The sequence below is a fragment of the Fringilla coelebs genome (genome assembly GCF_963513975.1).
Source record: "Fringilla coelebs genome assembly, chromosome: 3".
Lineage (NCBI taxonomy): Eukaryota > Metazoa > Chordata > Aves > Passeriformes > Fringillidae > Fringilla > Fringilla coelebs.
The window spans coordinates 109,181,993-109,194,483 of NC_140030.1; the positions used below are offsets into that span (position 1 = coordinate 109,181,993).

The window sequence follows — 12,491 nt, forward strand, 5'->3', positions numbered from 1 at the left end:
CAGAAACAACATATCAATATTTACATGACAACAAGAGACTTGTATTAATTAACTTCTGACACCTGCAAGGCTGTTGGTAATGAGAAATGGAGCTGGTTAATCAAGACGACATTTGATCATTTTTGTGAAGGCTCACATCTGTGATGCCCCCAGAGAATGCATGATTCCTAACCCCTGCATTTCGCCTTTCCCTGCATGTTGCATTTGCACTCTTCTATTGACAGGGAAACAGATTTTGAGACAAGATTTTTTTTTTTTCTAATTGCATCTGGCTAATTATTTTAAACCTTTGAGGTATTTATTTTTAAAGTGCCCATTACTGTGTGAAGTAATGCTTCTGTCTATGAATGTAGTTTATGTGGTGTCCCAAGGCAAAGTTCAGAGGGAGAAGGGATTAATTCTGTTGTTTTCTGAAGCTTATTTTGTGTTCTTCTTGGAGCTCAGACACCTTTTTTTCCTTACTGTTACTGGATTTTCCAAATGCAAGGGTGTCCTTGATTCATGTGTTTTCTTCAGCAGTAACACCTACACCTCAAGAGTTTATTGTGTAAAACTTAGAAAGGAATTATAATCCCTGTTTCTTGTCTCTTACTGCACCAGCAAGAGCTATGGTTTGACTTGGATTTAACCTGAATTTCAATTATTTTAGGAGAACTAATATGAGAATGAAGAGCCCTTGCTTGTCCTTGTGATCACCAGAAAGCAAGTTAGTGACACATGGGATTTGAGATATCAGTCAATACACTGGCTCCTGCTTTTCAGGAGTTCAGTGTTTTCTGGAGTTCAGTTCAGATGGGGTAAAGATTTTACACAAGGATAAACACAAGTTAGGAATTGCTTCCGAGATTGTTCAGGTCTTATTTTACAACCAATTCCCTGGATAGTTTTTTTCTTTTTTTTTTTTTTTCCTTTGAAAACAAATAGTCTAATGAAGCTCTAGCCAAGTAATTGTAGGAGGGTCTGCTTTAACTGTTGTTGTTAAAATTAAGTATTTTCATAGAGTTAACCTGGCCCACTCCAGCTATTACTGTGATTCTGAGAGTAAAGCTCACACTATTAAACCTTGTGCACTTTCTCTTTTACTTTACTCAGATGAAGATGAAAGCAACCAAACAAGTCAAAAGCCAGAGCCTGTTTCTTCTCAAAACTTGGAGCGTGTTCCTGGTGCAGATGCAGCTGTGCAGGTAATGCTGCTACACCCAGCAGTGCTGCTTGGCTCTCAGAGCTGATACAGAGCAAGGCTGGCAGAGATGATGACAAGCACATACTGCTGTTTTCCTCCTTCCCTGTCCTCTGCTCTGGCCCACGTGTGCCTCTGCTGTGGGGCATGGGTCAGAAGCTGCTCTGGCTGGGGTCTGGAGGGAGGGGATCAGAGTTATTAGTCAGGGTGAGTTTACTCATCCAGTTCCCCATGAGCAGCCATCAGGGTGGGAAGAAAGAGGTCACAGAGAGGAAAGGATGGGGCTTAACTAAGTGAGCCCTTGTCTGTTATTGTTGCAGAAAGATGGAGCTGTTACCGGTTCTCCCACTGAACCGCTGGTAGGTAATGTCATCAACACAGGCTCAGCAGCACCTCTGCTGGAGACTGATGAGGAGGGGGATTTACATCCTGTGAACGGAGGAGCTTCAAATGTTTTCGGTATCCGTCTGTTTTGTATTAATAAGGAGTATGAAACTAGGTGAGTATAGAGGAAGAGTCGCTGCTTTCCCATTAATAAGCATTTTCAAGGTTATGTTTTCAGGACAAATCAGAACGTGACAGCACCTGTGGTGGTTAGATGGGATTTTTCTGACCTGTTTCTTGTCTGCTTTTACCTTCAGTAATAATGTTTCAACCTCCACTTGTAGCTTCCTAGCTCTGAGAGGTCTATGGGGGTAAAATGTGAAGAATTCATTTTTGTTGGAAAAAATGTGAGTTGAGGTTGTGGAAAAAGGTTGCTGTTTCCTTCTATTCCACTCATTCTGAAGCTGGCTAACTGCAAGAGGAGCTACATGTTATAGTAGTTCTCATCTCATTGTATGGGGCAAATAAATGTTCCCATTCTAAATACTGTCTCCAGTCCCTGAAAGAAATTATTCTGTTTTCTAGAATCCTCTACAGCTGGGGGAGACAAAGGGATTTTCTCTTAACGTGATTGCTGCTGCTGGCCTTGCACTCTTAGATCCTGGTGGATTAGATTAGGGCTATAAATGGGGCTTAGACATTTTTTTTTCTAAAATTTCTCTCCACACTTGAATATATATTCAACCACATCAGCAGAAACTTCTCCAGGAACTTTTTTCCTTTTCAATGTGATGGTAGAAAGGAAGATACAGGATAGATGAAGCAGCTGAGCACACCCAGGGTCTTCCATGCTTTCAAATCCATGTCATATCTGCAGACAGCAGGCATCAGGATAAGGGCTTGATAGATGAGTTGGAACATGTGTAGTACAGTTTGAAAAAACATCTGTCTGCTCAGTCATTGGTGAGTAGGAACTTCTGAACTCTAGCTTAAAAGAAGTGTAAGAGCAAACTTCACTGAGAAGAAAAATGAGAATTCCTTGAAAACTGGTTCTATTTATTGAGCAGTTTCTTGATTAAGGAGGGCACCTACCCAAGGGGATCGAACACTGAATCTGCTGCAAATGCAAATATACAAAGTTACCAAAAAGCAGAGACATTGCCTTTTGTGTACATATTTCCAAAGTGATATACCCGGTAACAGAGCTCAAGTTTAAGGAGTTTAGTTATTGAAGTGCAGGAAGTCAGCATAGAAGATCTGTGTTGTGCTTAAAAACATTGACCAACTAATGTGTGATAAGAACAATTGCACTGCTGAGAGACTGTGCCAGAACAGTTAATTGAGGGACAATCTAGTGTAAAAGTTCAAGCAAGATACTTATTGCAGAATAAGAGCTTTATATTAAAATATTAATGAGGTAAGGGGCTTGCTCTGTAGTGATTCCACTATACTGAAACAGCAGTTCAGAGCTTTGCTAGGGATGTGTCAGTAAATAATCACACTGTAGGCTTCTTGAGTTCTCTGCTCATAGTTTCCTGTCCTAAGGATCTGTCTGTTTTTTGCCTCCTGAGCTCTGTGCTTTGTTCACTGTTTCTGTTCAAGACATTTCTCACTGCATTTATCATGTAGTGCTGTAGTCCCAGGTTTTTTTACCTGGAGACATCTGTGGAGCAGTGTGGATTCCAAGACGGGTATCTGGAAGAGATAGCATTCCTATCTGAAGACTTTTCCTAAGGTTACTTCCTACAGATTCCTCAGCTCTGCATATCTTGGTGTTTTCAAACCTTTTGCTTGTATGCTTCTCTAGCTTCCCTTTCCTTGATCCACCTGCTTGTAGAAGAAATATTAGCAAAGCAAATATATATATAGGAGGGCACAAGGTAATGCTGACTGCCTCCTGGACTCTTGTCCTGAAGGAGTTCCTGCTGGCCTTGCACAGCATGGACCCAGAAATAGAAGCTGACTTGAAGTGTAGGTGTGATTTCATCTCAGCCCTGAGGGAAGTTTGCTCCTTGGGAGTTGTTACCTACTAAAGCTGCTAAATGTTTCCAAGTCCTAAACCCAGAGCTGTTATGTGGCTGGTTAGTGCATTGAGAGTGAAATAGGAAGGAACTGAACTACTGCCTTACCTGCTATTTGATACTTTTCTAAGCCCCCTGAAAAAACTCCCACCTCAATTCTTGTGGTCCTTGCTGCCAACAAGGTCCTGGATACCAGAGAGAAAATTAGAATGCAGCATAGTTGCAATGCCATTTTCCTTTTCCCCTGATTAGCTATTCTGTTAACTAGTCTTAGTTGTGTATTATATAGGTGAGGTGAATATATAATGCCCAAATCCTGATCTGTACTTGCAGATTTAAGTTTACATTCAGGCATAGATATTGCACATAGCAATTATTTCTCTTTTAAGTAATATTATTAAAGAGGTAATTAAAGGGAGCTTAATTACAGTTCTGAAAGGAGGAGAGGCTTTATCAGTATTTATAAGGTAACATATATCTGTATGAATTTCTGCAAAATATACATTTTTTGTGGTGGAAAAGTGTTTTATGAAACTTCAGCATAACTGGGTTTTGAGCTCTTTGATAGCCTTAGACATGGGAGAAGCAGCAGGGCTTTGGTGAGATTTCTCTAGTCTTTTTAAACTGAAATGTCACAATTTGCTGTTACCATGGAGGAGAGACTGGGACAGCTTGAAGTCAGTGGGTGAGAAGTGAAAAGAAGTGTTTAAAAACAATTCTAAGTATTGATGTTCCTGTTAGTCTGTCAGAGCACATCAGGCAGGTTTTCCTGAGTGGAAAATCGCAGAGCCCTTGGTGCTGGCTGAAAGTACTGTAGAACATAGCAACAACTGCTTGTAACCTGGAGTAATATTTGCTGTATATTAATGCTGCTGTGATAGTCCAGGAATGGCTTCTGAAGAGGCTGGAGTGAACAATATGAGAGCAAATGTTTTGTTAGTTCCTCCCACTGCCCTTTTAGTGAGGAGCCTCATGTATTATGTCAAACATCCTGGTTATTCTTGTTAATAATGATGCTTTAAGCACTAGAAGTCAGAAATTGCTGTGCAGCATGCAATATCAGCAGTTGATTATTGATGATCTATCAGGATTGTCTGATCAACTCTGAATAAATGCTCCTGCACTTGCAATATCACTGGGATGTCAATATCACAGTCTATCAAATCATTCTGATATGTGCTTTATTTGCCAATATTTGCTCTTGTTGCAGGTCACTGGATTTTTTGCATTATGCTTTCAGTGTTTTCCCAGTGAGTATAACGAAAGTTGGAATGATTTTGTGTGGTGGGACAGCAGTGCAGCTGGCAGCTAGGGGATGTGGGTCAACTGCTCCAGGGAGTCTGTCCCACATGAGTGTGCTGGGCCTGGTTACCCTGGGTTGAGCTACTCCCCTCCTTGGCTGCTTCTGGACTTCATAGAATGCGTACCTAAGTCCTCTGTTTATCCTAGAATCCTGGAATGGTTTGGGTTGGAAAGGAACTTAAAAGCTCATCCAGACACACCCTGCCGTAGGCAGGACACATTCCATCAGACCAGATTCCTCCAAGCCTTGTCCAACCTGGCCTTGGACACTTCCAGTGATGGAGCAGCCACAGCTTCTCTGGGCAACCTGTGCCAGGGCCTCCTCACACTCACAGGGAAGAATTTTTCTGTACTATGTAATCTAAACCTTCTCTCTGTCAGTGTGAAGGCATTTCCCTGCCACTATGTGCTCTTGTAAATAGTCTCCCTATAGTCTCCCTAGTTTATGTTCTATAGGGACTTCTCCAAGATGCAGATTTAGAAAAAGAAATGCTTCAAACTCCTTTAAAACCATGTACAGATCCAGACTGTACTTATTAAAAACAAAATCAGCAAAATTTATTAGAGGAGATGGGGTTAAAGCCTATAAAACAATGGTAATAAGGAGATTCATAACATTTACCTACAGAGTGAACTGTGGCACTGTGGATTCACAGTGCAGCAGCTATTTCCCACTCATGCCCTGTGTGATCACTCTGTCTGAGGCAACACAGTCCAGTTTCTGGGACTTTCTTAATGCACACCAGCATTGTAAAGTCATGTTACAAACTACTGCATGGCAGTGTGCCTTAGAGACAGGCCCTGGGTACCAGAGACACTGTCTTGGCCCTAAGAAGCAGCACACTCAAAAACACTGCTTACCACCAAAGAAAGTTTCTAGAGAGAGCCAACCCAGAAAGCATTTCAAATTTGCATAATTTGTCTGTCCAACAACATCAGTCTTTGAAATAAAATGTCACAATGGAATGCAGTAAGGAAGGTTCATCCCACAGTTTGCTTAAAGTGAAGCCATTTCCTGAGCTGTCAGTTCCTTGGTGCTGCCCAGGCAGAGCAGTGCTTGGTGGTGTGCAATATAAACCCCGCATTCAGAGCTGTCTGTCCCCTCAGAGGGCTTTGGATAAAGCTTAGAGAACACTTATTGCCTGCCAATGTCTTTCAGGACAGAGACTTGTGTGTCATCCTGGTGCCACATCATGTCCCAGAGTTCCCGCTGATCCGGAGCTTTGTTCGGGCTGTCCCTTCCTGCACGTCCAGGCTGGGTCGGGAGCTGTACGTGTTCCACCGGGCAGGATTGCTCACGTGAGTCATGCCTTGGGACGGCCCTGCTGTGGGACGCACCTGCCAGTATTTGGGGGGAGTGTCCTCTCAGTAAAACCCAAGCACAGTGAGAGGATTCATTTGGGACTTGTGGATACAGTACTAAGGTAGGGAAGATGGACATTGGTATAGACCAGTGGCTTCAGGTTCCCTGGTTGTGGGCCAAGGTCAGCAGAGAAGTGTGGGGCTGTGTTTGGCCTTGGGGATGTGGGTCAGGTTGTGTTACACTGACACCTGATAGCCTGGTGTAGGTTTAATTCTTGGAAATACACTGTAGCTTTTTAAGAGAACTGTAGTCATGTGTTTCGTGGACATACAGATCACAGCAGGAACACTGTTGAGTATCTGTTCTATAAAATTTCTCTTTTACTTTTGGTGTTGAATCATTTATTTCACGCCGTCGGTTTCTGTGATCCTCTGAAAACTTCTGTAGGCTGAGATATCAGTGAATTGTGACACCAAACCTTTCTTGCTGTGATTTCTGTTACATGGAATTAGTTTTCCAATGCTTTGCTTGTATATCAAGCCTGTTCTGGCCCAAACACTAAGTTTAAATTGTGGTATAGTTAGAGATCTTTTTTTGGTTTTGGTCCTAATGTACCTAAATGCTGTGTGGATTTAGCAAAATACTTCTAGGTTTGTGTACCTAATCACCTCTGGTGGTACACAAATATTTCATGCAGGAGTTGGCCAGCTACTCTTGGACTGAGGCAGAAGCTTTTTGCCCTGGGATGAAACTTCTCCTTCTGGGTCCTTAGTAAAAATCCAGCTGGCTGGAGAGAGAGCTGCTGGAGTAATTCCTGCTAATCTCAGGCCCAGCTGCTCAGTAATCCACCAGTAGGGCTGGGAGTCATATGTCCTCTTGCAGTTTTGGGCAAAATTCAAGCTGTTATCAAGGCTCTTTGAAAAAAAAGTTACCATCCTGATTACATTGTGCATATTCCAAATGACACCAGTTCTTTCGTGAAAACAAAATAGGGTCATCAGTAGCATTTTCCAAATCCCCCTGCAGCTTTGCAGAAAAGTAAGGGAAAATAGCTGCTCATTGAGGTTCAGGATCAGAAAAGCTCTGGGAGAAACCAGAGTAAGCTTTTGGAAAGTTTCTTCATAACAAAACCCACAGGGTGCAACCGCAGATACCTTCTTGGAAATAACCAAAATCTATGAAAGTGAAAGATCAACACATTGTACTTGCACCTATGGCTTTCAAAAGCATGTGAGTGAAAAGGGAGTCACAGAAAATGGACTAAAAGAAAAGCAGGGTAAGAAGAGGGAAATATGAGGATGTGAAAGGGCAAAGTCAGAAGAGGCACAGGCACAAAATGAGCTCTTGATTAGTACAGGTAGTAAAAAGGAATAAGAAAAAGTGTTAAGTACACAAAAAGCAAGAGTGCAGCAAATGGAACTGTGAGTCTGCTACTTAACACTGAAGGAGAAAAAAATAACAGATGACAAGGCATAGGCTGAGGTTCTTAATGGGTACTTTCCCTCAATTTTCACTAAAAAGCATAATAATAATAATAGTGTCCTTGTCTCTGAGCAGTCAAAGGACTTGAGCATTTAGAATGAGTTAATTCATTGCTGGGAGAGAAATGCGTACAGACCTTGGATAGTCCTTCCTCCTGTTGCATAATCTCAGTGGAGCTGGTGGATCTGCTTATTTAAAAAAAAAAAAGGCAGTTTCAACTTTTCACATGTTCTGTTTTTGTCATACTCGAGATGCAGTTCACTGTAGGCACAGCTGCTTTCCCTGGGGCATGGGTGGGGCAAAGCTGGTGGGCCGGGTTTGGCAGCGGTGGGAGTAGGGCTGCAGAATGTGAGAAACACCAATCTCTTGTTTTTAGAATTTTCAAAGTTCAATAGTAATAAAATGGTTATAAAAATAGTAATATAGTTATGAGTAATAAAAACTTGGACATTTGAGGTTAGGACAATAAGAGACAACAAATACGAAGAGTTACAGACATCCAGGTACCTCTTTCTGTGCAAAATAAGCCCGAAAAAGGACTCATATTAACAAGGGATTAAATTTTAAAGCAACAGCCTGTTGCATATTCATACATCTCATACCTGATGCATAAATTTTATTCAAACAAAGGATTCTGTCTGGTCAGTGTCAGCTTCTTCTTAATCTTGATGACGTCTTCAGGGCTGAGTGAGGCAGGAAGAAGTTCGTTTCTTCTGGTAATGGAGCAATAAATTCTTTTTCTCTGAAAGATTTAGGTGTCCTGGGGCTGCTATATCAGTGTGAGTACCTCATTCCTTTCTTTAAAAAAATATCCCACCTCCATAGTTTCTATTTTAACTACAAAAGTTACATTTTAACTACAAAACTACATTTACCATACTAGTAAATGTTAATCTAGCACTACTAATTAATACAACATAATACCTGTAGTAAATATATGCGTAGAGCCATATCATATGCACTTTTCACAAGAGTGAGCTGCAGCTCTCAGCACTGTTGGGTCTTGCAATCAACAATGGAAATGTGTGAGAAGCTGTGGAAGCTCAGCTGATGCTCGCTTAGAAGGTCAGAATTAGTTTATAATTTAGTAACCAAATGTGTGCTTTTGAGCACTCAAAAATAGTCAGTGAATTCAGCTGTGAAATTTCTCACACCATACAGAATGTTGGTTTTTTAAGGTACCAGTGTTATTCATTAAGCTCGTATTCCACAAGATGCCTCTCAGTGTGACTGAGGCTGAAGAATAGCACATCCACTTTTAAATTGAAAGCCAGAAGAACAGGAATAAATAGATTATACTACATGAATCACAATGTTTTATCTGCAGGTGAAAAAACTTATTTCTTGGAACTGAAGCTGTATTTCAGGTTCTTGAGTAGCACTCCACAAGTGTGGGATACATGAGCTGTGCGTATCTAGGAAGGGGTTCTGCCTTTGACAGACACTGGGAGAGCTCCTCAGCTGCTGTAGACTGTCAGTGTGAAGTGAATTTTCTTCCTGACTGTTAGGTGGGAAGATGTTTGCTAATAGTCTGTAAATGAGCTAAGTGCCAGGTTACTGCTGTCTGTAGGTAAGGTGTTCCATGTGTGGCATAGGCTTTCTGGTACCAAGTCACTACTGTGTCATTACCAACTGGCATTCCATGCTTAGCAGAGGTGTTGCAATCATCTAAGTTTATCCTCATGTGTTACTGCTTGGGGCACCAAAGTCTAACACAAAAATTAACAATTTGTTCTCAGAGAAATTATGTTCCTGCTTTGCTTTGTACCATGACAGCTGGCTCAGTTTTATTTTTCTGTCCTTTTCTCATTTTTTCTTGCCTTTCCCTGTTTTAATCTAGCTCTTTTCCCCATGTGCCACAATGTTCAGCTAGAGATTCCACATTCATTTAATGGTTCTTTGCCTCCCTTTATTGCTGACTTTTACTCACTTGAAGACAGGTGGTACCTGGGGTGGTACTTGGGCTGAGTGTTCAATAGCACATAAAGCAGGTTTCTGGAGTTGTCTCAAGTAGATGCTCTAATCTTTTGTATTACCATGCAATAAGTTAATATCTGCCTTTGGAACAAGTGTCATTTAGCAATCAGTTACAATTTCTGAATGGTGTTGTTGGCACTTGTGAAGGGTGGGTTGTTTTAAGCTTGGCAGTTGTCCTTATTTTGTCATAGAGTCAGCTTTAATTCTTTTTTTGTCCTTTTTTAGGTCATTTAATGTAAGAAAAGCTGCAGCCAGTGACCTACAGGGTGTCAAAATGCTCATTGAAACTCTTAGCTTGAATGAAGAGATATGGAATGACTCAAAGATATTCACTGAGACTCGCAAGGATCCAGTGAGTATTTGTTGGTGACATGTGTTCAATTCTGTCCTAAGATCAGGACTTAACCCAGGACTGAAGCAGTGGCTGAGCTTGTAGCACTCCTGCAGCAGCTGTACCCAAACTGAAGTGTCAGTGAGGAAAGGTCTGTGTGGTCCAGAGTGCAGCCACGCACCTGGCTCAAACAGGGCCCTCTTGGGAAGCAGGCTGGGATGGTTAAACTGGGATGGTGCCTGGGAGCTGCACTGGGAGGAGAGTGTTTTAACTGGGATTCTGTAGTGAAATACACAGTTACATTAAAAAAAGATTCTACTGAAACTGGAAATGTGCATCTGTTGCCTTTATCTTGCAGGATGGGATGCCAGTACAGGCTTTTGTAGCAGAAGTTTTGGATCAAATCGTTGGTGTTTCTGTCACTAGGGATGAAATGGTAAATTCAGTTTGTGTTCCATGAGCTCTGTGGTGCTTGGTGCTCACAGCAAGGCTGAGTTTTGTGCTTGGCACTGTACTTGTGCCTAACAAAGTGTCTGTAAAAATACTGCTTGTAGAAGCTGTCTAGCTTATGCCCTCTGTATTATTTCTCTGCTCATGGATAATGACTGACACACAGATGAAAAAAAAAAATCCTGTTACTTTCAAGAAGCTACTGCTATAGAGGAAAGTTTTCCTCCTGCACTTTTTTGGTACTTCAGCACAAAGCCGTTCTGCCTCTAAATAGATGTTTAATCACCTCCTTCCCTTCTACTTTCCAAGTCAATAAGCAGCTTTGCTACAAATCCTGCAAAGAGCAGTAATTCTTCTTCTAGATTTGCTTTCTTGAGTTTTTTATCCAACAGTAGAGTCTAAGTGATTGTGAATCATGCACTTGAAAACAAAAGCCTATTCCCTGGTGAAGGAAAAAAAAGACATTGCCCATTATTTTTGAATAGTAAACATTCTCCAAGTCTTACTTTTGTGGCATTCTGCTAGGACTGAAAAGGTGGATTTTAGGTTGTTCAGCAGTTCTAATGCTTAGTTTTTGCAATAGAACAGTCACTCCTGTTTCTGAGAGTAATTCTCTTGATTTCATTAAGAGCTAAGAGGATAGATTAAGTGAATAAATGTGCAAAAATATCAGCTTATCACTTCAGCAAGGAAGACTTGTTAGAGGGCATTTCTTACACAGCTCTGCCCTGTGGAATTCCCTTTTTTAGATGGAGTTTGGTGAGAGGGACAGCCTGGGCTTCTGTGCCTTGAATGCAGAAAAACAGTTGGGCTTTTTTTAGCTCCTACCTTGGATGTCTGTTAACTTGTATCGGGCATTGTGGGTTAAGTGTTGGGTGTGCATTCCTTGTAAATAAGGGCAAGCTGCAAGGGGAGGTTTTGATACAATGAAAAGATTTTCAAGAAAAATCTGTTCAGTCAGTGCCCTTCAATTGAGGACAGCTCTCAAAGACACTTGATTTCAGTTTTCATATGTAGTTACCTGATTGATAGAAAGTAACTTATTGGTTGGTATTTGCTAAAATCCTGTCAAGGTAGCTGCTGATCGCGGCTGACTCAGAAATTCCTTATTTTTCAGGACGTTGAGTATATTCGATCACATTACAATATTGAGGACTTCATTCATTTTAATCACCATCAGCAAGAGGAACATGGACATCTTTACCACTTTGTCTTGAATCCTGTATTTCATCACTATGCAAGATACTTTCTAAAGGAGATTCTTCGTTTGGGTCACAAATCTTCTCTTTACTACCCTATTTATCCAGAGTATGTGGAGGGCAAGGTAAGGAGAGTGTGATTAGTATTTCTTGTATTAAATATTGCCATATTTTCTCACTTTATTTTTTCTTTGCTTCCACAAATGACTGCAATCAGGGATTTTCTTGTACCTTCTTTTCTTCCTGCCTGACATAGTGTGGACCCATGGACACAGCTCTTGCATAGCAGGGCTGATCCATGGTGTCCATCAGTGTCTTCAGGAAATGTGGTGGGGAGCAGAGAGTGGAAATGGCCTTGGCTCCCTGCCCAGCACAAGGGTAATGCAGCCTGAGTAAATGCAAGGGGATCATTCTGAAGGTGGCTTATAAAAACCCTTCCAAAGGGTTTCAGGTACTCCAGACTGTGTTTCACCAAAACTCAGTGGGACCCGGGCACCTCATTGGCTTTTGAAGGAAGGGACTTGTGTTCCTGCAAGTGTCATGAGAGAACTGTAAGAACTGAACTTCCAATGGAGAAAATCCATTTCCAAGAAGAACATAATTCAGAAGCACTCACATATGTGTTTTGTCATCAGTCTCATGTCAGAAAAAGCAACACAAGGTAAAATTTGCAAGCTGTCTGAAGCTGCTGCCTGTCCCAGGCAATCACCTGGGCTCCTGGCACCTCTGATGGAAACACACAGTGTTTCCCAAGGGCAGTTCATCCCTCAGTCATACCTGGCTGTCTTGAGACAGATGGAATTTTCCCCTGGAGACTGACCACCAGCTCGGGCTGCTGGCTGGACTGGGCACCTGATGTTTAGATGGTGACTGAGATGAATTCTGTCCTTGGTGACTTGGGTGTTTTTGAAACCACCACTGG

At 41.6% G+C, this 12,491-nt stretch overlaps 1 protein-coding gene across 1 annotated transcript in view; it reads left to right on the forward strand.

Moving 5' to 3' along the window:
- CFAP61 (cilia and flagella associated protein 61) overlaps nt 1–12,491 on the forward strand; it is a gene marked incomplete at both ends in the record, with an annotated part of 89,583 nt that overhangs the window by 15,416 nt on the left and 61,676 nt on the right. Inside the window, 7 exons of the mRNA XM_084202281.1 lie at nt 1,093–1,184; nt 1,501–1,679; nt 4,736–4,775; nt 5,987–6,126; nt 9,815–9,941; nt 10,279–10,356; nt 11,488–11,694. Of these exons, the coding sequence (XP_084058407.1) occupies nt 1,093–1,184; nt 1,501–1,679; nt 4,736–4,775; nt 5,987–6,126; nt 9,815–9,941; nt 10,279–10,356; nt 11,488–11,694 (863 nt within the window). The remainder of the gene's footprint in view (nt 1–1,092; nt 1,185–1,500; nt 1,680–4,735; nt 4,776–5,986; nt 6,127–9,814; nt 9,942–10,278; nt 10,357–11,487; nt 11,695–12,491) is intronic.